This window comes from Lepisma saccharinum, chromosome 6, assembly GCF_977018435.1.
Source record: "Lepisma saccharinum chromosome 6, izLepSacc3.1, whole genome shotgun sequence".
Classification (NCBI taxonomy): Eukaryota; Metazoa; Arthropoda; class Insecta; order Zygentoma; family Lepismatidae; genus Lepisma; species Lepisma saccharinum.
This window is the reverse complement of record NC_139234.1, coordinates 59,207,409-59,235,016: the sequence shown is the minus strand read 5'-3', so window position 1 is coordinate 59,235,016 and position 27,608 is coordinate 59,207,409. Positions and strand designations below refer to the sequence as shown.

At 39.1% G+C, this 27,608-nt stretch overlaps 1 protein-coding gene across 1 annotated transcript in view; it reads right to left on the bottom strand.

Moving 5' to 3' along the window:
* LOC145988805 (aldehyde dehydrogenase 1A1-like) overlaps positions 1 to 26,285 on the bottom strand; it is a 40,097-nt gene extending 13,812 nt beyond the window's left edge. Inside the window, exons 1-3 of the mRNA XM_083124001.1 lie at positions 26,132 to 26,285; positions 475 to 579; positions 180 to 281 (exon numbers count right to left, since the gene is read on the bottom strand). Coding sequence (XP_082980127.1) covers positions 180 to 281; positions 475 to 579; positions 26,132 to 26,167 — 243 coding nt within the window. The 5' untranslated portion in view covers positions 26,168 to 26,285. The remainder of the gene's footprint in view (positions 1 to 179; positions 282 to 474; positions 580 to 26,131) is intronic.
* Between the last annotated feature and the right edge of the window lie 1,323 nt (positions 26,286 to 27,608).

The window sequence follows — 27,608 nt, the reverse complement described above, 5'->3', positions numbered from 1 at the left end:
AACCTCGGTCATTCTCAATATGAGTGTATAATGAAGGATGGACTATGTCCATCACCTATCTTATTGCACAGTAGTTGTACGAAGGGCCATTCCTGCCCTATGTCTGGAATGTGTTAAGTAAATGTAGCTACCAAATAAGATACTACCAAATCTACCAGCTAGGAATTACGCTGCCTCACCTTGTTGAGCAGAACACCCCTCGCAGAAGCATCAAGAGTCCTCCATTTTGAACCTAACTTGAAAGCAGACTTGGCTGCAGCCACTGCCTTGTCAACATCAGCCTAGAATTAATATATAAATAAATCAACTATCAAGTAATTGGATGAAACAGTAATCAAATTATTCACAATTTTCTTCCACCCAGTATACAAGACCTTCATTAGAGTAACAAAAATTAAGCGAATATTGGGAAAAAACAGTTTTAAATAATTAATACCATTTTAAAATTTATGTAATTCACAAAGAAAATATTACCTTATCACCTTCTGCAACATCTACTATTTTGGTTCCAGTAGTTGGGTTGATTGTTGGGAAAGTCTTTCCACTCACAGAGTCCACAAATTCATTATTGATGAAGATCTGAAAGAAATCAGAATTTTACATTCTTACTCTGCATTGAGTTTTGTAGACGCTAATTGACTAATGAAAATAAGTTTCCACAAGTGAAATCTTCGTTATTATAAGCCAAACTATTAGATGCCCTGTGAAGGCACATTGCTTCTGATCCCACTTTAAACTATAGGTCCAGTTCTGATTAGCCTTACTGTGCCATCCTGCAGGTCTACATAAATGCTATTGGGTTTAGGTGGTTTATCATGAGCAGTGGCGTAGCAACATATCGCGAGACCCTGGGCGAGATTAGAATGCGAGGCCCCATCTGTACAGCGTGAGCATAAAGACACGGTTAAACTTTACTGCCGTGTATCCACCGGAAGTTGTGGTTTGTATGTGGTAAGTCAGCGAGCGTATGTTTATTTTAGTAAGTTCATGGTAGGTGGCTCTGGTGACTTTACTGCCGTGTATCCACCGGAAGTTGTGGTTTGTATGTGGTAGTCAGCGAGCGTATGTTTATTTTAGTAAGTTCATGGTAGGTGGCTCTGGTGATGTTCAATTAGCTAGTGGTTGGTGTGTAGTTGCAGATTGTGTAGTAGTTTGTTATCAGTTGCCAGTTGAGCGTATTTTACTGGTGTGGTCACCCTGTTGGTATGGCCTCGGCTTCTACGTCCGCAAACGTCGAATTTGGTGAAGTCAATTGTTTTATTGATTTGGTGCGTTTGTGTGATAAAGGTTCGTTGGTTTTGTTGAAATGGCTGCGTGAAAGGGGTATATTATCTTCGAATTACAAGTGTCCTGTGTGTGGAGAGTTAATGAATGAAGTGAAACATTCAAATTCTGATGGTGTTGTTTGGAAATGTCAGAGACGTGTGTATGGAAAGAGGCATGCTGTTAGTCGTTCTGTTAGGAAGGGAAGTTGGTTTGAGGGGTCTATGCTTTCCTTGAGTACGATTTTGTACATTACGTATTTTTGGTGTTGGAGGTTTGGTAATTCCGTTGCTATTAGAGAACTTAACTTGTCATCTAGGACTGTTTGTGATTGGTATAATTTTTGTCGGGAAGTATGCGCCGAGATTTTGTTTTCATCAGAGGATAAAATTGGTGGTGTTGATGAAATTGTAGAAATTGATGAAGGTAAGTTTGGGAAGAGAAAGTATAGTAGAGGGCGTACTGTGGAAGGAAAGTGGGTGTTTGGTGGGGTGGAAAGGAAGGGTAAGAAGTGTTTTTTGTTGTGTGTTGAAGATCGTTCTGCGAATACTTTGTTGGGTGTGATTGAGAAGAAGATTTTGCCTGGTACCATTATTTATTCAGATTGTTGGAAAGCCTATGATTGCTTGTCTGAAAGAGGTTTTCGTCATTTGACTGTGAATCATTCTATTACTTTCAAAGATAAGGAGACTGGTTGTCATACGAACGCTATTGAGGGGTTGTGGAGTGAAGTGAAAAGGTTTTTGCCCTCTGCTAATAGAAGCAAAGAACTTTTTGAGTCTTATTTAGTGGAATTCATGTATCGTCGAATGAAGAATGAGAAGAATTTTTTTTTTGGAATTTTTGGCAGAATGTGCAAAAGTTTATGTTCCAGCTAATTGTGATTAGTAAGGTAAGTTTGATTTCTTTTTATTTTCGAGTAGGTAATTTGTGATTATAATGTATTTTTTTTAGTTTTCGTTTAGTTTTAAATTCGGGTACTCATAGAAATTTAGATTTAGTGATTTTGATTTGGATTGGTTCGGGGGTTTGGGGACGGAGCCCCCAACAGTAGTATAAATGAAGATTTTTTAATTGAAAGTTTTTATTGAAGTGGTTTATTCTTGTGTTTACTGGTGTTGTTCCCCCTTGTGTTTACTGGTTTAAATTCGGGTACTCATAGAAATTTAGATTTAGTGATTTTGATTTGGATTGTTTCGGGGGTTTGGGGGCGGAGCCCCCAACATTAGTATAAATGAAGATTTTTAATTGAAAGTTTTTATTGGAGTGGTTTAATTTTGTCTTTAGTTGTTCCCCCTTGTGTTTACTGGTGTTGTTCCCCCTTGTGTTATTGGCGTGTTTCATCCTCGTGTTTACTGGTGTGGTTCCAATTTTATTTTACTGTGTGTTGAAAGGGGCTAATCATTTATTTTTTTGTCGTTCCCCCTTGTGTTTTAATGGCGTCTTTTTCTCTCGTGTTTATTGGCGTGGTTACATTTTCATTTTTAAGGCGCATTTCTTCCTTGTGTTTATTGGCGTGTTTCCTCTTCGTGTTTAGTGGTGTGGTTCCAATTTGATTTTACTGTGTGTTCAAAGGCGTAAATCGTTTTTGTGTTCGGAAATTGTTAATTTTGTATTTTCAATATGGCGGTTCGTTTTTGATTGGTTATGATGCGAGTTTGGAATGATGACGTGATTTTCAAAATGGCGGCAGGTACTTCCGGTGGAGTTACTACTGTAAATTTTCACCAAAGACACTCCCTGATTTCAAGATGTCATAAAATTAATAGTTACTTGAATATATTGATAAAATTGATATCCAACGCTCTGTTAACTCGACATATTTTCATATCTTTCTTTTCAGAAAGGGGAGGGGGCAACAATCACAGGTGAAAGCCACTTAACAATGCTATGTGACTGGTTAATTCCTCAACTTGTTACAGAGAGGTGACTACATTCTAGAACAAGATGCAAAGCCCCCCCCCCTCCTCACTGGCATCTATTTGTACGCAGCTTTCTGAACTACAACCTCCCACACCGATGGATAGGACGAGCTGGACCCAAAGATCAAAATCTATGCAAGTGGCCCCCACGATCACCGGACATGACAGTTTGTGACTTTCTGGGGTTCGTGAAGGACCAGGTCTATGTACCTCCGGTTTTTTATAGCCCTCAAAGAAAATGGAATTGAAAGATGTGTACAAGTTAAAGATAAAATTTCAGGACTTGGATTAAAAAGAAAAAACTGCATAATATCTTATCCTTTGAGAACCTTGAACCCGGTCTCAGTCTTATGGCCTGCTTTTTATTCCTCGCGCCTGCTGTTCTAGCTTTTTTCCGGAGGCCGACCTTTCTTCACCTTAACTAGCATATTTCACCGACGCCCGAAAATCGGAGCAGCGGTTTGTCGTTCGGCACTTGCCTTATCGGCGAGACGATTGCAACAATAGACATCGGCCTCCGCAAGGACTAGTCGGTAAACAATATTGTTTAAGAAGAGTGATGGGCTGCATTGTCAGCGAGTTAGAAGTGAGGGGCGTGTGTCAAGTATAGGAACATACTTTATTGTGGAGGAAAAAAAATCAGAATATGAATTAAAACTGGAGATTCTCCTCGATATTGCAGTCATCTCGGATCAATGAGGATCTCGAAACGATTTGACCAATTTCGCCCAAGTGCAAGTGTCAGTCAACCAACGATGAATTTCAGCTCGAAACATTTCATTTCTCTGCAGTTATTGCGATCACAATATTGCCTCATCCCTTCAGTAGGGTGGGGGAGGGGGGCTAGCAATTATAAATGAATTGCAATAAAGTGTGGATGTTCTAAATTTAGCATGCACCAAAGCCTAACTTCCTTGCCTGAGGCGATTCCACGAAAATACTTTCACCTTAGCATGCAGAGAAGACCCATAGTTTGAAATTGTTGCCAAAATTAGCTTGTTCCCAACGTTACAAAATGTCAAATGTCCTACAACTATAGAAATAATTCGATAACGTTACTTCTATTTAAAGAAAAAAATTAGCTGTCACAGTTTAAAAGTACGTAGTTACAGTTGGAATTCCTCAAACAAAGTAACTTACTTGTAACGCAGTTACTTCCAAACATTGTTCGGTACCAGGGCCGGACTGGGACAGCCAAGAGGGCGGTGGAAATTTTCCTCAACAAGGCGCCCAATTGTGAGCAGTTGGGGCAAAAAGTGCGCCGAACGTGCGTTTTCTGAAGGGTACAGAGGGGGCGTATAGCTGAAGTCTTCAAAGCATCAGCAGTTCGGTATCTTTGACAACCTCAGAGGAAGCCGACCGGAACCGTATCTGGTTTCGAGCCACCACCTGTTTTCGGCAAAGCGCTGTTCTCACTTTTGCCTGCAGTGTTTAGACATCCATTCATTCACTGCGACGTTATACTCCCGTGGTCTTTATGTTGTATAAAATATAGCACAACAAAATAGCACAACCTAGCAAAGATAACGCAACAGCAATCTCGCGTTCAGTAATCTCTAAAGAAACTGAATTAGCAACATCTCATTACTGCACGTGGAGCTGACAAGATACGGTCAGTTCTTGGACGGACACTATTGGTGGGAAAGGTTTCAGGCGAGGATTTACTGGACTCCACGTGGACTTGATATATGGTTGTAAGTGTAGGGTGACCAGACGTCCTCTTTTGTCCGGACATGTCCTCCTTTTTAGGTGTCTGTCCGGCGTCCGGTCGGATTTTTTAGAAATCGGCAAATGTCCTCCTTTTTGGAAAGAGTATAGCAAAGACCATAGCAAATGTGCTGCCTAGAGAATGCTTCCACATGTAACGATCATTTAAGGCATATCACTTTGGGTGCGTTAAGTATTCGAGCAATGCTCACCTAGCATCTGGAAGCTCAACACGATCACTTTCCCGACTGAGTCATTAGTAGGGTGTGGATTTATAGGAACTAAAAATCTCTGAAATAGGCACTTAAAAAGGCAATATAAACTAAGACAAGGCACGAAAATAGGCATTTAAAAGGCACCCTAAAATTAAGAAATACGTTAAAATAGACAATGAATGTGAACTTATTTCAATTTCAACTATATTCTTAGGGTAATAAAGACAGTGAAACACATCACACATCGCCAGAAACTCACGGGGACAAGTTTCCGGTAATTCGAAACCATGGAGTTAAATGGGGAAAAACATAGTGGGGCCCCGCTCATCGCGAAAGGTTCCCAGGAACAAACACGGTTTGATCTTGGGTCCTTTGTTTCAAGTGGATGGCTCTGTGATTGGTCCACTCAACGTCACTTCTCCCTTTCCTGGAAGACACCCTCCTGTTTCCCCACTTTTTTTTGACAGAGTTGTCGTTTGCAAGCTTGTGCGATGGTGGTCAAGGTGCCTGTCCGACAGCCGGTTCAATCATTATATCCTGACATTTTTATGGCTTGACCGGACTCCGTGCGATGAGCAAGGGTCCCTGTGCCTCACCGTGTTTTTACCCTTACAATGCACAGACTGTATTCGCACTTCAGTTTATACATAAAAGTGCGATAACGATTAACAAACTATTAATATTAATACTCTTTTCATCGAAATTCACATTTGCGGGGCAAAGTAATTCTCACAAAAACAGCTTGTGCAAAATACTGTGCGAATTTGAACAAATGATGAAAAAAACAATTTACACCATTCTAACAAATATAATATTTTCAAACAATGTTCTAATTGAGACCCTCAAATCTGGTAAATACCAGATTTCAGTCAGTACATCAACATTCTTACATTCTTCAATCTAGGGAAAGCCAAAGGCAGGCAAAAAATATCTGAAGTATGCAAAAATTGCAGAATAGCGATTTTTGGGCACGATTAATCAAAATAGGCATTTATAGGCACTATAGAAATGTGTTTTAGGACTAGAAACACCATGAAACGAACTTTAAACATTAAAGCCTATGTTTTACTAGTAGTGTATATTGATTGTTTCAAAGTCGTACTTAGTAGGTATCCTCTTTTTTTACTAATTGAATATCACTTTTTGACATATTTTGACAATTTTTTGTCGATGTTTTAGCGTTTAGCAATGTTTTTAGTACAATTTTCACTATACTCATTTTTCCCCCACTCGTACTTGGTAGGTATATTATGATCTTACGTGATACAACTTAACCTATCCTTTTTTTACGATTATTTAATTTTTTTACGATCCTAAGTGATATAACTTAACCTATCATTTTTTTTATTTATGCACTGTTTGAACGTCATCATTTGAGGATCATATTTTGTAGGTATTTTTTTTTTATCAATCGAATATAAGTTTTTGACATATTTTGACAATTTTTTGTCGATGTTATAGCGTTTAGCGATGTTTTAGTACAAATTTTCACTGCACTCATTTTTTCCATTTATACTTGGTAGGTATATCACGATCTTACATGATACAACTTAACCTATTTTTTTTTTTTACGATTTTTTAATTTTTTTTACGATCCTAAGTGATATAACTTAACCTATCATTTTTTTATTTACGCACCGAACTAAGCTACAAGGGACTCTGTTTGTTTTAATATTTTAGTATTATAAGGTTTTCACAAATTTTATATAACCTAAAATGTGTTGGATGTTGATTTTTAGTATGTGGCAATTTTTTATGAATTTTAAAACTGCTCTGTGACCCTCTCGTTCTTCACGTCGTAGGCGAAGGACTTCTCTGCAATTAGGATGACACTGCATAGGGTATCCTCGGGCAAGGCATCGTGGAACTCGCAAACACCCACTCTACAAAAATTCTACTATATGATCTTTCACTGGCTAAGCTAACCTACAAATAGGAATTGGCAGCACTGACTTATAAACCCACCGGGTCTTCTTGGCATGTTTTTTCATGATGTGTTGCCAGGCTATTGGACATCTTGGCGTATACAATGTATATATTTTGAGAGGGGGGTTATAGCTTTTTATGCTGTACGAATACTAAAAACTTGACAGTGACAACCAACAGAGTAAATAAACCTACATGCAGAAACTAACAACACTAGTTTCTGACAGTGAATTTGAAATAAAATATTAAACAAAATACATGAGTAAGCACTGTGATTACAAATAATACCAGTGTTATGCCCCCCCCCAACTCCAACTGGACAACTGGGGAAAATAATTGTACAACAATTTGTACCTAATTGTACAATACTTGTACCTAATTGTACAACATATACACAGACATAAAAAAAAAGCCTTCCCGTAACTTACTTCATGCACAATTTATATGATTTTACAACTGTGAAAAGAAAGCATATGTGTTCTGTATGCACACATTCATTCTTATTTTTCGAAGTTGAATGGAAGCACATGTTTTTACGCTCTCGTAATACTGACCTTGCCCCAGTGATTTTAAATTGCTTCCATCCGTTTTTTTTTCTGTGTTATTTCCGCATGCACGCAACATTCGCTTTCAATAGTTTAATGAAATACAGAAGGAGTGTTAGTTTAGCAGGTTTTGAGTTTACAATTTATTAAATTAAACAATAATTTATGTAAGAATATACTTGTACTTACCGAACACAAAATAATAAAAAGCACATGTGAATCTTTGCGTGTGTTCATGTTATATGACGACTGAGTAAAAAAATAATGTTGACTCCCCGAAAGATAAAAGTTCCTGGTTCGACATCAGATGCATGCAAATTTTATGTTTTGCTCTCCAAAATCTTGATTTTTATGTTTGTGCTATTTGTCATACAGCAGAGGAGAAGAGGGGAGAGGGGAGGGGAGGGGGTACTATTAGCGCCATCTATTAGCAAACAATAGAAATAAAAAAGTAGGGTCAAACTTTTTCAACACCCAAAAATTTTAAACGTCCTCGTTTAGTAATACGATCAGCAGAAGATGTTTGAAGGAGTACTCTTAGTCGAGAAAGCTAATTGCTAGGGCCCATATATTGCTAAAATGTTCTTTAATTTACATATTTCTCATACCGCCATATGTTGTTCTAGTTGACTTCTTCCAAAAAAATGCTAATTAGCGAGAGTTAATTAAGCAAGGCAAGTAAAAGAAGCAAATAGGACAATATGTGGCGGCGTGGAAATATGTAAAAATTCGACTCGATTCGAATTAAAATAGGGGGATATTTTGCATTTTTTCCTATAATATACAAAACATTTACCGTACATAATTTTTTCTATTTACAACAGTATAAAATAAGAGGAATGTGTGACAATATCCATATTAATTAGGAAAGTATGTTGTATGCTAGGTTAGCTAATTGCGTCTTCTACAGCTTCACTGTATAGAGGAAAGATGGAAAAAGAGAGCTCTACAAAAACTAACGCTCTTAACAATATTGTACGCCCCGTGAAAATTATATATAAATAAGGCATAAGCGTATTATCTGCTTTCATGTCAGATTTTACCGACCTGTGAGCTGTAGTGTTTAGGTGACAAACGACACGCTCAAATATAATACCGTTGACAATATTGTACGCCCCGTGAAAATTATATATAAATAAGGCATAAGCGTATTATCTGCTTTCATGTCAGATTTTCCCGACCTGTGAGCTGTAGTGTTTAGGCGACAAGCGGCTCGCTCAAATATAATACCGTTGACAATATTGTACGCCCCGTGAAAATTATATATAAATAAGGCATAAGCGTATTATCTGCTTTCATGTCAGATTTTCCCGACCTGTGAGCTGTAGTGTTTAGGCGACAAGCGGCTCGCTCAAATATAATACCGTTGACAATATTGTACGCCCCGTGAAAATTATATATAAATAAGGCATAAGCGTATTATCTGCTTTCATGTCAGATTTTCCCGACCTGTGAGCTGTAGTGTTTAGGCGACAAGCGACCCGTTTAAATATGATACTGCTGACAATATTGTACGTATATTGTATTGTATAGGAGACTAGAAGCATATAATTTGGCAAAAAAAAAAAAACCCAAAGTAAGGTCATAGAGAATAGTTAAAAAAAGTAAACAATTATATTTTGCATTGCACAGCATTAGGTATTAAATAACATACCCCCAAAAAATCTCTGCATTATGCGTTCTGAAAAAAATTGCCCCCCTACGTGCCAAATTGCTATGTCAAGTAAACATTTTTAAAAGCACTGTTGTACTTGTGTGCCGGGAAAGCGAATATGTGCAACCAAACTGTGCTCTAAGTGTGGAAAAGATATTTCTATTGCCAACTTCAAGTTGTTTTTTTTGATGCGTATATATATTATTATTTTTTTAACAGAGGAAGAAAGTCCGTGCTTCGGAAAACGCGGTGATGTACGTAGTGATATTTTTCTTCTCCTGCTCAGACTTGTACCAATCTACTGTGTACCGTCTTCTTCCCTGCATTGCCTCGTTTAGTTCGTCCGACCTCTCGTCCAATTTTTCCCCTGCAGCCGAAAGCAGAATGTTGAGATCAGCGCACCTCAGGCTACTGATCTCCCGAAGATGGTCCTTGAGAACCATTTCACAAGGGATGCGAAATTCCGGTGTTGTTTTTGCTATGATTATAAGTTTTTTTACATCCTCACAATCTCCGTTTACTGCGTGTTTAAATATTTTACATAGTAGCTCGGGCGGCAAATCAGTTATACGAGACATGTTGTTATTATTATTATTTTTCACTTTATGTTATTTATATACCCTACCCCAATTTTTGTTTTGTGTTCATGGCGATGGTGGTAGAGTGCCACACACGTAAATTTGCTGTTGCGTAGAAACGAATTTTCGTTTCGTCTCCCTCTCTCTTAGCATCATGTGTTCTACCCTGCTCGATAACCTTCGCTATTGTTGCCACATTGTCATTCCATTCCTGGACACACTCGCGCAAACATCATTGAAAACAATTGAATAGCGCTCCAGCTCGCGGTTCCCACCGTTCGGTAGGGACGCTAATGTGGCAATATAGCACGGTGTAGTGCTTGCTTTTTTTATGCAGTGCATGTTTATTGGCTAGCTAGTAACTAGTGTTGCCAACTGTAATAATGAAGCACTATTTCTGTCATGGAAGGGGAAAAGGCAGGTAAAGTGGCGGTGAGTTTTGTTGGATTGGAAGCACCATATTTTTATTTTATACTAAGTATTTGACCGGTTTGACGTTGTGTGCGTGTATTGCGTGTGTGTATGTAAAAGTGTGTGTTTGCTAATGAACGTTAAATTCCATAATGCCTCCAGTTCTGTCGAAGTTGAAATCAAAAACCTTGCATAGCCAAGCTCGGGAAATTCTAAGCAACGTGCACGAGTTCATGAAGGAGGAAGCCAGTCATGGTGTTAGCATCCCAATAAAGCATTTTGGCAAGAGAGCAGCGAACAGCAGCAACAAATTGTTCATATTTCATAATTTTGGAATTATTCAAAATAAATAAATTATGTAGCTCCAACATCATTTCAACTCTGGCTCCGGCACGTGTTCTTGTAGAAATTGCATAGAGGAGACTGTTATTTTTGCTGCTTAATGCGATACATATTGTTTTCTGTGTTAAAATTGCCATGCTTTGATGGGTGATAAGCCTATTGAAAAACTGTGATCGAGCGAGATATTCTTTTGCGCTGAATAGTATTGAAATAGCATAAGAAGTCTCATTATTTATTTTATATTTTGATGTTTTAGTTAGGAATATATTGATTTTCAATTTTCCGCTGCTACGTAATGACCGGGGGGTCGAAATAGAGCGGCATCTGCCGCCACCTCCCAGGGAGGCAAAATGACTAGTGCCGGCCCTGGTTCATAACAAAAGAAAAAGCCGCGCAGCTTATCGTCTAGTGGCAGTATATGTACTTGTTATTGTTGTGGAAGCCGGCATTTTTTGTAAATGTACAACAAAGGCAACCGACTGTCGCCGATCTCAGAGAGGAAATAATAATACTGCTTCAGGAGGAGTGTTATGGTGCAATTGTAGCGGTTTAATACGTTGGCATGTTATTATCTGCCGTTGCAGTTTCATACCAGTGTATACGGGTTTTGGAAGTGAAAAGTTAGAACGCCACCAGTGCATTCATTAATGCAATGAAAAATAATATATATATTTTTTTATTTTGCTTGAAATCACTCAAATAAGGAATCGTATGAAGAAGTCTTCTTTGCAGCATTTTTGGTAATTTTACTTATGTGTTAGTTCATATTTTGCGAATTTTTTAGTCCATATGTATGTAGCTACACACAAAGTCACTTGTTAGTACATATTAATTCTAGTCCTGGTATAATGCATGATGTTTAAAACTCAACGTTAGATAGACCTGAATTCTCTAATTTTATTGTTGTACGTAACAGCTGTGCATCGGCGCACTGCAGCGATTTTTCTATCTGCTCCATTAACAACACTGCTTTTTTAGTTGTTTCGCGCATCGCACGGCAGAATTATCTGCGCTGGACTCTACCCAGTGCGGCAACCTGTTCACCCAGCGATGCGTTTCTGCTCACGAACTTTTCGAAAGCTGCGTGCTCTAACTTTCTGTCTGCTTCGTGACGTGCATCCAGATCCGTCTGCGTGGTGTTGTAAGCGATGTCGTGATTTTTGCATGCGGCGTCCAACGGATTCACACTCTTGTCCCCTCTCTTCAATCTTTTCTCGAGTTTGGTACCCGGTCCGCAGTACTGGTAGCCAGGTAAATGCATCTCAAAATTAAACTTGTTACCTTTTGAGAACAGGCACCTGTACGTGTTCTCGAAAAGTTTGGAGCAATCCAAATACCAACAACTGATGAAACTGTACGATGGTCTGGACATTGCAACGTTCGCCTCGGAAATAAAACCACTCGACGATTGTCGTGAAAATTCAGTCGTTGTGTTTGACGACGCTATCCTGGAAAATCAAAATGAAATTCGCAACTTTTTCACGCAAGGTCGTCACAAAAAAAAATGGATTGCTTCTACCTAGCTCAAACGTTTTCCAAAATTCCAAAAACAGTTAGTACGCGACAACGCTAATTTCATATGTTTGTTTCGTCAAGATCACACCAACCTCAAGCACGCGTACGATGACTACGTAGGCGGAGACATGAACTACAATCAATTTTCGGAACGTTACTGCTCTACTTGCTGGAACGGTGACGATTTCGGATTCGCGACGATCGACATGACGAGGAAACCCAACGACGGAAAATACAGAAACAAAATCAACGACTTTCTAAACGTTGCAACGTTGTGAGAAACGACGTTTATAAATATACGTTTAAACGTTTAAACGTATATTTATAAACGTCGTTTCTCACAACGTTGCAACGTTTAGAAAGTCGTTGATTTTGTTTCTGTATTTTCCGTCGTTGGGTTTCCTCGTCATGTCGATCGTCGCGAATCCGAAATCGTCACCGTTCCAGCAAGTAGAGCAGTAACGTTCCGAAAATTGATTGTAGTTCATGTCTCCGCCTACGTAGTCATCGTACGCGTGCTTGAGGTTGGTGTGATCTTGACGAAACAAACATATGAAATTAGCGTTGTCGCGTACTAACTGTTTTTGGAATTTTGGAAAACGTTTGAGCTAGGTAGAAGCAATCCATTTTTTTTTGTGACGACCTTGCGTGAAAAAGTTGCGAATTTCATTTTGATTTTCCAGGATAGCGTCGTCAAACACAACGACTGAATTTTCACGACAATCGTCGAGTGGTTTTATTTCCGAGGCGAACGTTGCAATGTCCAGACCATCGTACAGTTTCATCAGTTGTTGGTATTTGGATTGCTCCAAACTTTTCGAGAACACGTACAGGTGCCTGTTCTCAAAAGGTAACAAGTTTAATTTTGAGATGCATTTACCTGGCTACCAGTACTGCGGACCGGGTACCAAACTCGAGAAAAGATTGAAGAGAGGGGACAAGAGTGTGAATCCGTTGGACGCCGCATGCAAAAATCACGACATCGCTTACAACACCACGCAGACGGATCTGGATGCACGTCACGAAGCAGACAGAAAGTTAGAGCACGCAGCTTTCGAAAAGTTCGTGAGCAGAAACGCATCGCTGGGTGAACAGGTTGCCGCACTGGGTAGAGTCCAGCGCAGATAATTCTGCCGTGCGATGCGCGAAACAACTAAAAAAGCAGTGTTGTTAATGGAGCAGATAGAAAAATCGCTGCAGTGCGCCGATGCACAGCTGTTACGTACAACAATAAAATTAGAGAATTCAGGTCTATCTAACGTTGAGTTTTAAACATCATGCATTATACCAGGACTAGAATTAATATGTACTAACAAGTGACTTTGTGTGTAGCTACATACATATGGACTAAAAAATTCGCAAAATATGAACTAACACATAAGTAAAATTACCAAAAATGCTGCAAAGAAGACTTCTTCATACGATTCCTTATTTGAGTGATTTCAAGCAAAATAAAAAAATATATATATTATTTTTCATTGCATTAATGAATGCACTGGTGGCGTTCTAACTTTTCACTTCCAAAACCCGTATACACTGGTATGAAACTGCAACGGCAGATAATAACATGCCAACGTATTAAACCGCTACAATTGCACCATAACACTCCTCCTGAAGCAGTATTATTATTTCCTCTCTGAGATCGGCGACAGTCGGTTGCCTTTGTTGTACATTTACAAAAAATGCCGGCTTCCACAACAATAACAAGTACATATACTGCCACTAGACGATAAGCTGCGCGGCTTTTTCTTTTGTTATGAACCAGGGCCGGCACTAGTCATTTTGCCTCCCTGGGAGGTGGCGGCAGATGCCGCTCTATTTCGACCCCCCGGTCATTACGTAGCAGCGGAAAATTGAAAATCAATATATTCCTAACTAAAACATCAAAATATAAAATAAATAATGAGACTTCTTATGCTATTTCAATACTATTCAGCGCAAAAGAATATCTCGCTCGATCACAGTTTTTCAATAGGCTTATCACCCATCAAAGCATGGCAATTTTAACACAGAAAACAATATGTATCGCATTAAGCAGCAAAAATAACAGTCTCCTCTATGCAATTTCTACAAGAACACGTGCCGGAGCCAGAGTTGAAATGATGTTGGAGCTACATAATTTATTTATTTTGAATAATTCCAAAATTATGAAATATGAACAATTTGTTGCTGCTGTTCGCTGCTCTCTTGCCAAAATGCTTTATTGGGATGCTAACACCATGACTGGCTTCCTCCTTCATGAACTCGTGCACGTTGCTTAGAATTTCCCGAGCTTGGCTATGCAAGGTTTTTGATTTCAACTTCGACAGAACTGGAGGCATTATGGAATTTAACGTTCATTAGCAAACACACACTTTTACATACACACACGCAATACACGCACACAACGTCAAACCAGTCAAATACTTAGTATAAAATAAAAATATGGTGCTTCCAATCCAACAAAACTCACCGCCACTTTACCTGCCTTTTCCCCTTCCATGACAGAAATAGTGCTTCATTATTACAGTTGGCAACACTAGTTACTAGCTAGCCAATAAACATGCACTGCATAAAAAAGCAAGCACTACACCGTGCTATATTGCCACATTAGCGTCCCTACCGAACGGTGGGAACCGCGAGCTGGAGCGCTATTCAATTGTTTTCAATGATGTTTGCGCGAGTGTGTCCAGGAATGGAATGACAATGTGGCAACAATAGCGAAGGTTATCGAGCAGGGTAGAACACATGATGCTAAGAGAGAGGGAGACGAAACGAAAATTCGTTTCTACGCAACAGCAAATTTACGTGTGTGGCACTCTACCACCATCGCCATGAACACAAAACAAAAATTGGGGTAGGGTATATAAATAACATAAAGTGAAAAATAATAATAATAACAACATGTCTCGTATAACTGATTTGCCGCCCGAGCTACTATGTAAAATATTTAAACACGCAGTAAACGGAGATTGTGAGGATGTAAAAAAACTTATAATCATAGCAAAAACAACACCGGAATTTCGCATCCCTTGTGAAATGGTTCTCAAGGACCATCTTCGGGAGATCAGTAGCCTGAGGTGCGCTGATCTCAACATTCTGCTTTCGGCTGCAGGGGAAAAATTGGACGAGAGGTCGGACGAACTAAACGAGGCAATGCAGGGAAGAAGACGGTACACAGTAGATTGGTACAAGTCTGAGCAGGAGAAGAAAAATATCACTACGTACATCACCGCGTTTTCCGAAGCACGGACTTTCTTCCTCTGTTAAAAAAATAATAATATATATACGCATCAAAAAAAACAACTTGAAGTTGGCAATAGAAATATTTTTTCCACACTTAGAGCACAGTTTGGTTGCACATATTCGCTTTCCCGGCACACAAGTACGACAGTGCTTTTAAAAATATTTACTTGACATAGCAATTTGGCACGTAGGGGGGCAATTTTTTTCAGAACGCATAATGCAGAGATTTTTTGGGGGTATGTTATTTAATACCTAATGCTGTGCAATGCAAAATATAATTGTTTACTTTTTTTAACTATTCTCTATGACCTTACTTTGGGTTTTTTTTTTTGCCAAATTATATGCTTCTAGTCTCCTATACAATACAATATACGTACAATATTGTCAGCAGTATCATATTTAAACGGGCCGCTTGTCGCCTAAACACTACAGCTCACAGGTCGGGAAAATCTGACATGAAAGCAGATAATACGCTTATGCCTTATTTATATATAATTTTCACGGGGCGTACAATATTGTCAACGGTATTATATTTGAGCGGGCCGCTTGTCGCCTAAACACTACAGCTCACAGGTCGGGAAAATCTGACATGAAAGCAGATAATACGCTTATGCCTTATTTATATATAATTTTCACGGGGCGTACAATATTGTCAACGGTATTATATTTGAGCGAGCCGCTTGTCGCCTAAACACTACAGCTCACAGGTCGGTAAAATCTGACATGAAAGCAGATAATACACTTATGCCTTATTTATATATAATTTTCACGGGGCGTACAATATTGTCAACGGTATTATATTTGAGCGTGTCGTTTGTCACCTAAACACTACAGCTCACAGGTCGGTAAAATCTGACATGAAAGCAGATAATACGCTTATGCCTTATTTATATATAATTTTCACGGGGCGTACAATATTGTTAAGAGCGTTAGTTTTTGTAGAGCTCTCTTTTTCCATCTTTCCTCTATACAGTGAAGCTGTAGAAGACGCAATTAGCTAACCTAGCATACAACATACTTTCCTAATTAATATGGATATTGTCACACATTCCTCTTATTTTATACTGTTGTAAATAGAAAAAATTATGTACGGTAAATGTTTTGTATATTATAGGAAAAAATGCAAAATATCCCCCAATTTTAATTCGAATCGAGTCGAATTTTTACATATTTCCACGCCGCCACATATTGTCCTATTTGCTTCTTTTACTTGCCTTGCTTAATTAACTCTCGCTAATTAGCATTTTTTTGGAAGAAGTCAACTAGAACAACATATGGCGGTATGAGAAATATGTAAATTAAAGAACATTTTAGCAATATATGGGCCCTAGCAATTAGCTTTCTCGACTAAGAGTACTCCTTCAAACATCTTCTGCTGATCGTATTACTAAACGAAGACGTTTAAAATTTTTGGGTGTTGAAAAAGTTTGACCCTACTTTTTTATTTCTATTGTTTGCTAATAGATGGCGCTAATAGTACCCCCTCCCCTCCCCTCTCCCCTCTTCTCCTCTGCTGTATGACAAATAGCACAAACATAAAAATCAAGATTTTGGAGAGCAAAACATAAAATTTGCATGCATCTGATGTCGAACCAGGAACTTTTATCTTTCGGGGAGTCAACATTATTTTTTTACTCAGTCGTCATATAACATGAACACACGCAAAGATTCACATGTGCTTTTTATTATTTTGTGTTCGGTAAGTACAAGTATATTCTTACATAAATTATTGTTTAATTTAATAAATTGTAAACTCAAAACCTGCTAAACTAACACTCCTTCTGTATTTCATTAAACTATTGAAAGCGAATGTTGCGTGCATGCGGAAATAACACAGAAAAAAAAAACGGATGGAAGCAATTTAAAATCACTGGGGCAAGGTCAGTATTACGAGAGCGTAAAAACATGTGCTTCCATTCAACTTCGAAAAATAAGAATGAATGTGTGCATACAGAACACATATGCTTTCTTTTCACAGTTGTAAAATCATATAAATTGTGCATGAAGTAAGTTACGGGAAGGCTCTTTTTTTTATGTCTGTGTATATGTTGTACAATTAGGTACAAGTATTGTACAATTAGGTACAAATTGTTGTACAATTATTTTCCCCAGTTGCCCAGTTGGAGTTGGGGGGGGGCATAACACTGGTATTATTTGTAATCACAGTGCTTACTCATGTATTTTGTTTAATATTTTATTTCAAATTCACTGTCAGAAACTAGTGTTGTTAGTTTCTGCATGTAGGTTTATTTACTCTGTTGGTTGTCACTGTCAAGTTTTTAGTATTCGTACAGCATAAAAAGCTATAACCCCCCTCTCAAAATATACAGGGTGTTGCAAAATACCTGTTACAACGCTTGGGAGGTGATTCGACAAGTAAAAACAAGGAAAAAATGCCATGTGAAAAAATGTCGAAATCGGCACCGTTTTCGAGTGACAGGCGTGCGAATATCGCCTCACACTATGTGTAAAGCACAATAACTCAAGAAGGAAGAAAGATATCAATGTCGGATTAAAAGAATACAAAGAAAGTCGTGCCTGACGAATACAATGGTGCATCAATTGAGGCCCAGTGTAAATTGCGCAAGGGGACTCTCAAAGAAAGTGGAGAATCCCCTAATGGAAAATACAGGAAATTTACTACTATCTGCTACATAATGTTGAGATCGGAATGTAGGCAGTAAAAAGTGACGACGTATGTCCACATGTCCCACTACTGCTGGGACACCGTCCCACACTCGGGAAATAGGAAATTCACTCGAAAATGACGCTATGCCATCAAATTACGCTCAGATTGATTTCAACTAATTGATACAGATAGCCCCACTAGAGGCGCTGTGAGTGTAGGTCACCTGTTACGTATTAGTGTTGGTGGATACTACGTAGAGAGTGTAGTCGACCGTTGTTTTTCCTGTCTGTTCTGCGTCTCGCAGCGTGGAGTTTAGTCTGGCGTGTGTGTATGGTTGAATTGCGCCAAGGAATATTGTACGTAGAGTACGTATTTCCGTGTTCTTTCTCGGTTTGCAACAACTGCGTGGACACCTGTGTGACATTACGTGGGTGCTAATCACGGCAGTTGTGATCCGTCACTCGGAGGGACAGTGCCCCTGTTGCTGGGCAGTTCTCGAACAGGACAATGGTGGAGTACTCTACCCACGAGCTTGCTGATATGCATCTCGTTTATGGAGAGGCAAACCGAAACAGCCGTGAAGCACGGCGTTCGTATCACGAACGTTTTCCCAATAGGCGGTTACCAGAACATGCACTCTTTCAAAGACTTGGTGCTCGACTGCGTGAAACTGGATCTCTACTACCCCGTAGGTGGGATTGTGGAAGACCCCGCACTGTGCAATTTGAAGAGGACGTGTTGGACGCGATACGAGTCCGTCCTGACACCAGCACACGTGTCATTGCTCGTACTCAACAAACCCACCATAGCAATGTGTTCCGCGTTCTTCAAGAGGAGGGGTTGCACCCATAAAAAATTGCATAAGGTGCACTACATACTGCCACGTACTTTTCTCTACGCTTGGATTTCTGCCAATGGTACGTGCAACAAACTCTTGACATTCCAGATTTCCCAACAAGAGTTTTGTGGACCGATGAGGGAATATTCACCAGGGACGGCATGTTCAATAGCCACAACAGCCACGTCTGGTATATGGACAATCCGCATGCAATCATTGTGCGCCATCATCAACATAGGTTCGCAGTGAATGTGTGGTGTGGCGTAGTAGGTGACCACTTGATAGGCCCGTACATTTTGCCCTCTACTTTGTGTGGTGGGAATTATCGGTTGTTTCTACATGACGTATTGCCTGAACTTTTGGAAAACGTGCCACTGGCAGGTAGACAACGTATCTGGTTTCAACACGACGGCGCCCCCGCACGTTTCGACCGGGGAGCCAGGGCCTTACTCAACGGTATTTTCGGCGATCGTTGGATTGGCAGGGGTGGACCTTTACAGTAGCCACCTCGTTCCCCCGACCTCACACCACTGGATTTCTTTGTGTGGGGAGAAATGAAAAGGCTCGTGTATGAAACCCCCGTGGAAAGTGCTGAGGATCTCGTTGCTCGTGTTAGTGCCGCTGCTGGGACAATTGTTGACATGAAAGAGGAATTTGCGCGTACCAGACAATCAGTGCTTCGCCGATGTCATCTTTGTCTTCAAGTCAATGGCGGACATTTTTAACAAAGTCTCTGAGTATACCGGTGTTTGTGAGCCCCTATCAGCACCGCATAGTGTCCTTTAGGAAAGGTGCGAGTGAAGATGCTGGATATCGCTGTACTTCATACCGTCGATCTGCATGTGCAGAGGCTGTGCGCTTCTCAGTGGAATCCCTTCCAGATGTGCTGTGCCTGGAAATGTTACATGCCATTGTGTGCGTTTTCTCGCCATTCTCCGTCTTCATTCCTTCGAGGATTATCCACTTTCTTTGGGGAGCTCTCTTGTAGTATACGTATGTACAGCCTGACGACATGTGGCCATTGTTTAACTTTCGTTTTTCGTACTGCAAAGTAGTGTGTCAACATTAAGGGATTGAAAACGTTTTTTTATGATTTTCCCGTATTTTTTTCCATTTGGGATGGTGTCCCAGAAGTAGTGAGACATGTGGACATACGTCGCCATATTTTACTGGCTACATTCCGATCTCAACATTATGTAGAAGATAGTAGTAAATTTCTTGTATTTTCCATCAGGGGATTCTCCACTTTCTTTGAGAGTCCCCTTGCGCAATTTACACTGGGCCTCAATTGATGCACCATTGCATTCGCCAGGTACGATTTTGTTTGTATTATTTTATTCCGACATTGATATCTTTCTTCCTTCTTGAGTTATTGTGCCATAAACATGGTGTGAGGCGATTTTCGCACGCCTGTCACTCGAAAACGGTGCCGATTTCGACATTTTTTCACATGGCATTTTTTCCTTGTTTTTACTTGTCGAATCACCTCCCAAGCGTTGTAACAGGTATTTTGCAACACCCTGTATACATTGTATACGCCAAGATGCCCAATAGCCTGGCAACACATCATGAAAAAACATGCCAAGAAGACCCAGTGGGTTTATAAGTCAGTGCTGCCAATTCCTATTTGTAGGTTAGCTTAGCCAGTGAAAGATCATATAGTAGAATTTTTGTAGAGTGGGTGTTTGCGAGTTCCACGATGCCTTGCCCGAGGATACCCTATGCAGTGTCATCCTAATTGCAGAGAAGTCCTTCGCCTACGACGTGAAGAACGAGAGGGTCACAGAGCAGTTTTAAAATTCATAAAAAATTGCCACATACTAAAAATCAACATCCAACACATTTTAGGTTATATAAAATTTGTGAAAACCTTATAATACTGAAATATTAAAACAAACAGAGTCCCTTGTAGGTTAGTTCGGTGCGTAAATAAAAAAATGATAGGTTAAGTTATATCACTTAGGATCGTAAAAAAAATTAAAAAATCGTAAAAAAAAAAATAGGTTAAGTTGTATCACGTAAGATCGTGATATACCTACCAAGTATAAATGGAAAAAATGAGTGCAGTGAAAATTTGTACTAAAACATCGCTAAACGCTATAACATCGACAAAAAATTGTCAAAATATGTCAAAAACTTATATTCGATTGATAAAAAAAAAATACCTACAAAATATGATCCTCAAATGATGACGTTCAAACAGTGCATAAATAAAAAAAATGATAGGTTAAGTTATATCACTTAGGATCGTAAAAAAAATTAAATAATCGTAAAAAAAGGATAGGTTAAGTTGTATCACGTAAGATCATAATATACCTACCAAGTACGAGTGGGGGAAAAATGAGTATAGTGAAAATTGTACTAAAAACATTGCTAAACGCTAAAACATCGACAAAAAATTGTCAAAATATGTCAAAAAGTGATATTCAATTAGTAAAAAAAGAGGATACCTACTAAGTACTGCGTTGAAACAACCAATATACACTACTTTTACTACAAAGGAATATAAAAGGCAAATAGGCAAAATTCCGCACCCTAATCATTAGTATTATTCTAACTCATTGCTTCGACCTCTGAGATTGCTGGAACGCATGTAGTCTGTGCAGTTCCTTTTCGATTGATTGATTTGGTTTATTTTACTTCGCTTTTCTGCCTCTATTGGCTAATTGCGAAGATGGGTATGACAAGACCATCTTGAGGTTCAGGCCGCAGCGCTTAGTCAAGACGTCATCATCTGGAGGCGATCGTCTTAACGCTGTAAACCCATTTTTTTTATCGTATAGAATTAAGGTATATTTATTTCTTTTATGATGTTCAATTTTGACATTTACCCACCCGATGAATATAAACAACAACACATCTTAACGTAAATCTTAACGTTGTAATTCAGGGTAAATTATTTTATATTTCTAAAAAACTTGTTGACAAAAGGTAGAACTTGACCAAATCTAAGAGTATATTAGATGCCTATTCCGGACACATGAAATCCTTACATCATGAGCTATTTCTGTTATTTATTTATGAGGATAAAACCTTTGTTACTTAACTTGTACTTTTTCGTAGGGACCGAATCACATTGAATTGCACTACACATTTTTTTTTTATTTTGAGCAACATCTTGAAGAAATGTGAACGTTACTCTTAACCTTTTTCATCATAATTGCCTCTGTAATTGAGCACACAACACTTATGCACCATACCTTTTGTACATTTAAGCATATTTACACGTCATGTAAACTCGAATACAGTTCTAAATTTTCATTACAATTCCTCTATTCATTAAAAATCCAACATTGATTCCCAGGAAACAACTCAAACATGGCGGCTATCTCGCCTCCAGTTGCTGACGCTTAGTCACGTGACGAGAGCAAGCGATCAGGCTTTCAGATAGAGAAGGTAATGGGTATGAGCGATGATTTTGGTGAAGGGGCTCTCACAAAGAAGATTCATGCCCAGTCTGGGATTCGAATCGGGGACCGCTGGCGTTTTGACGTGGTGTGCTAACCACCTCGCCACGTGGGTCCGCCAATTCCTTTTCGAGTTATAGCCTACATACACGATACAGAAACGCGTAGTGAGAATTTTGGTTATTAAGTAATATTTACTTTTATGAAATAACGAAGCGAAAGTGTAAATTCAACAATTATCTTTCAAGAAAATATCCAGCTCTTAAAGGATGAAAGAAACGAATATGACATAAAGTGTAAGGTGCCTGTCACTTTCCCCTGCTGTTGAAAGAGTGATAGAAATGTTCGTGGCATTAAAATCATATTTCTCTACCAAATCTAAACAACTTAAAAATTGTAATTCGGTGTTTGGAAATAAGTTAAAGCTAATCTTACTTGTTACATTTGTATTAACTTGTGGGAAAATTTCATTCTAATATCCAAGAATTAGAAAAGGAGTAAAAATATATGCTTCAAATTGTAGATATTCTTTGTCATTTGTTAAATTACAGATTAGGAGATTGCTTTCTTTGCTTAAAGATAAAAGGAAGTTATTGAAAGAGATCACCTGAAAAGTCTCTGTAAGCAAATTGTTGGTAATTTTTTTGGCAAATGTGTTGCCATTTTTTGCTGTGTCCTCTTTTTTATGACATTATCCTCCTTTTTTGCCGATCTTTCGGAACTTTCTTTGAAGTAAAGTGATGTTACTTTAGAGACTAGCACTATACCGGGATTTTGTCCGACCCGTTTCGATACCAGTGGCGTGTGCTAAGGAAAAGCGTGGCACTCGTCTAAGTAATTTTTTCAGTTCTGAAAGAACACTTCATGTATACTCACTAATTTCGGTCTCGTAATCAAGAATCTGCAGTTAAAATTTGGCGGTCACTTCCAGAAATTGTGAAATTACGTGAACATATTAACGCTATGATTGTCGATACACTGTTATGGTAGCCATGTTTGATGATGTGAACAACTGAAGTTCGCTACCCGTTGCGTGGAGCGTTGATTTGCATTTGAGAAAATGGCGTCTGTCTTGCATAAGGTGGAAAAAGTGTTTGCCCCTCAAAGTATTCACGGTAAGGTTAGGTTAGGTTAGGTTAGGTTAGGCAAGCATAGTAAAAATTAAGGGTCATCATAAACATAGTTTTGAAACGCTAATCATTGCAAAAAATAGTTGTTTCCTTCATAAATCAAGGGTGTTTACTCCGTTGACGGACCCACTTATATAGTCTTATTTTGCAATTTCTAGACGTGACCGCCAAATTTCAACTGCAGATTCGTGATTAGGAGGCCAAAATTAGTGAGTATGCCGAATTTGAAACAAATTGGAGATACTTCCGGTATTGTAAATTCGCTCCCCTTTTTGCTATTCTGTCCAACAATATAGTTACTGGATCTATTTAAAACCGAAATGAAAATCGAATCCCAGACCTTTTGATTACAGGGCGATAATATTAATACACACATTTCGACACCAACAGAAGCGTTGACGCCATATCAGTTTTTGGCTTCCCTGCAGACCTGATGTAAATCCAATCCCATAATTTTTCCCTGCCGTTTCAAGTACGCCAGATGTTTACACATGAGGAAATTAACAAGAATTCAACACCGTTGGTGTGCAAGAAGAAACTGCATGCCAGGTCAAATAAATGTAATGATAACAATATGGTTGCATTTTATCTACACTGATGAATACTATACCTAAAATGATAAGCTGTAATTTTTTTTGTACTTCGCTAAAATATGGATCTCCGAGTCTATGTCGAACTCTGCACCAGTAGACATTGTACTGCTTACATACATTTTGCAACTAATGTGAACATTGTTAGCATTTGGTTAAAATAATTAGTTTAACACTCGATAAACAAAGAACCCTTTGGGTGATGAACGATTTCTCAAATTACAATATCATTAATATTTCGTAATAATTTCGTATCTGTTTTCATAGCCCACTGAGCAGAAGCCTACAAAACATCTTTCCTAATCACGAGGTTTCTTCAGATTCTGGGCTTCCAAAATGACAGAGTCGAACCCAGCTAACTCCCGGCGCGGGACCTGCCTTGGCAGAGACCCGCTGTTGTCGCCTTTGCCTACGAAGGATTTTATCAAAATAACAGTTATGCGCTGTGAATGAGGGCTGGGAGTTAGCGTGGCCCGGATATAGTGGTAACGTCGACGCCTTCTAATAAACAGTTCGGGGTGAGATGTGGCCCTTTGCCTAATCCCAAATTACCTTTTAGTTAAGTTCTCGGATTGCACAAATAAAAATGTAGACACATCATAATTTCAAATATATATCTATATTAACACACTTGTACAATCACAATGATAGATAGATAGTATTCACAGCCATTCTTTTGATGTTCAAATTTTATCAAAAACTTTTTAAACAAATTAAATATGTATCAGTCTTGCAAACACCTTATTTTTTTTTTACAATCAGTTCATAGTAATTGTGAATGTCAATATTGGACAGTCACAGGGGGTTCAATACCCGGTGGAGGCACATTGCACAGTGGTTCGGATCCCAGTCTACATTGTAGGTCCAGTCCCAGATAGCTTAATCGAGACGACCTGCAGTTTAAAGTGGAATCCGTGCCACTTACAGTACATGCTGTGAAATTTGCTTCCATCGGGGATCGAACCCGAAAGCCCTAGATTACAAGCCAAGAGCGTTGCTACAACATTTTCGAGGAGGCCAGAAATGCGCTAGACGTCACTGAGAAAGGTTGTTCGTCTTCATGTTCTCTATGCTCTCTGGGCCTCCCCCCGTGGCGGAGTTGTTAGCACATCGCGCTACAACGCCAGGAGTCTCTGGTTCGAATCCCGGCCTGGTCATGAATGTTTGTGAGTGTCCATTCATCATTTTCATCATGTCACCACTCATCCCAATCTTTGCAAATTAGCCAAAAGTGGCACAAAAAGCGAAGTAAAATAAAGCAAATCAAATCTATGCACTCTGAAAGTTTATCGACAATGTATGGCTACATCCTGTATAGTATATGGTCCTCCCTACATGAGTGGGTGGGTGGGTGCGCGCGTGTAGGTTTTTTTCTTTAGGAATACTGGTTCAAAGGGGGGTTATGATCCCATCAATACCCCCTTGGGCACTGTATAGTGTACGCATATTTAAATCGGCGGGTACCCACCACAATTTAGAAAGGAAATCAATAAGACTCATTTACAGGAAAAACCACTACACAATCGTAAGGGTTCTTCAAATAGGCTACTTTGTATTGTAGGTTCGAACTTTCATATGCATTGTAATATAAAGATAGCTATAATTATTATTACACATCTGTGTGAAATAAAATCACATTCATTGCCTGACCCCAAATGTCTCCCCACGCTCCTGTAATCGGTACAAATGGAACTTTAAATTTAGTTATGTCACTACTCAACTCTTTGTATCAACATCAAATCTGTTCCGACACTTACGAGCGTTCAGGCCTCCCCGATGGCGCAGCGGTAGCGTCGTCACCTTGTAATCAAGGGGTCCTGGGTTCGATACCCGTTGGAGGCACATAGTGGTTCGGATCCCACTTTAAACTGTAGGTCCAGTCCCGATTAGCCTTATTGTGCATAAAGTGGACTTAAAACACCAATTTACGAGCGTTCAAGAGAGAGTACTGACTAGCGTCTGTCTGTGTTATGGTTTTCTTCACGTGAATATTTGAAAAATCAAATCACTGGGACAAAGTTATTACTAACATCAATCATGTAAACTGCTAAAAGGTATTTATAATTTATGCTACGGAATAGTTTTAGCTTTCCCATTGTGCACAAAATAGTAGACTACGTAAAACTAGCACTGGCGTTGAACGAAAACGGAATTTACATTAAGTTAAGCAAATATTATACATTGAAAAATCTAATATTCAACAACTTTTCACTTAATAAAACAATTTATCTTACCTTGGTATATTTGATTGTTGGGTTTCGGTTTGCCATTTCGAAACACTTGAAGTTTGCTGCGAGGGTTCTTGCTTATGCCGAGTCGAGTGGACTACTGCGACAGAACCACAAGTCTGCTATCAAGATATAGACTCGACAAAGCCAGCAGAGGATTCGGAGAGAGGAGGGGGGTGGAGGTTGCGAGTTAAAAACGACAAGGTCAAATGTTTTGAGATGATTATTCCAAGGACAGAAGAGGCGCACCAGTCTCAGACATGCTTGTGGAACAGTCGACCACGTGACATTTGAATCCACACGAGAAGAGGAAAGTGTACATTGCAGACTTTATCAGTGCGTTGCTTTGTCTGCTTCTTTTTATCGATATCAACTTTGAACAAGTAAACGTTTGCTGTCTCTTTACAGCCCTATTGTACAAGGCAGCCACGATATGTATTATTTTAGTGCATGTCTGTCGATATGCAAGGGAATGTAAACTCGATTTAATAGCCTACGCAATATGGGAGAGATCGGTGTGTCGGTCGTGTGAGCCAGAGGCGGTAGCGTAAACTACAGAGTTGAAATGTGGATTGGTTTGGTTCATTTTAATTCGCTTTTCTGGTTACTTTTTAGCTTATTGCGAAGCGGTTGTGGGTCCGGACGCCAGAGCTTCGTAATCAGTTTGTGAATTAATGTTTTGATTTTGGGGGATGCCATCCATTGTTGATTCGTTGTCAACATGAAGTGCATAAGTTTGAAAGATAGACCCTCTGTTTATAAGGTTGATTGATTAGCTTTATTTTACCTCGCATTTGTGCCACTTTTTGGCTAATTTGCGAAGATGGGGGATTAGTGATGATATGATGAATGTACACTCACAAACATCCATGTCCAGACCGGGATTCGAACCCGGGACCCCTGGCGTCGTAGCACGATGTGCTAACCACTCCGCCACGGGGCCCGTCTGTTTATACGGAAGAAAGCTCATTTTTATTATTATAGTTATTAATTAAAACATCAAAATATTAAAACAATAACGACTACATTCTCCCACAAACCTCTTTCTCTAGCTTTCATTATTTTACTGTTGGTCTACGTTGATGTGTTTTGTTTTACTTTCAACGAATTGTAAATACATTTTGTTGTTCCTTTTCTAGTTCTGCAACAAACTGAGCTGTTATTATTGTAGAAGCAGCATTCAAATAAAATTAAAGTGGGAACTAATATGAAAGCTGAAATACGTAAGTTTCGCAACGGTGCAGATTCTCCCGTCTTATATTTTTTGCATTACATTTATTAACAACTTCTACATTATTAACAACTTCTATTATTAAACCAATAGTAGCAAATAATTATGCTGTACCTGTATTGTTGGGTATTTCGTGATAATAAGCTGATAACGTAAGCTACGAAATAGGGTGTATTCAGAATTTTCCATTGAGGGGTTCGCTGACCTCCGTGGCGGTGTGTTTAGCACACTGCGCTACGTCAGGGGTCGCTG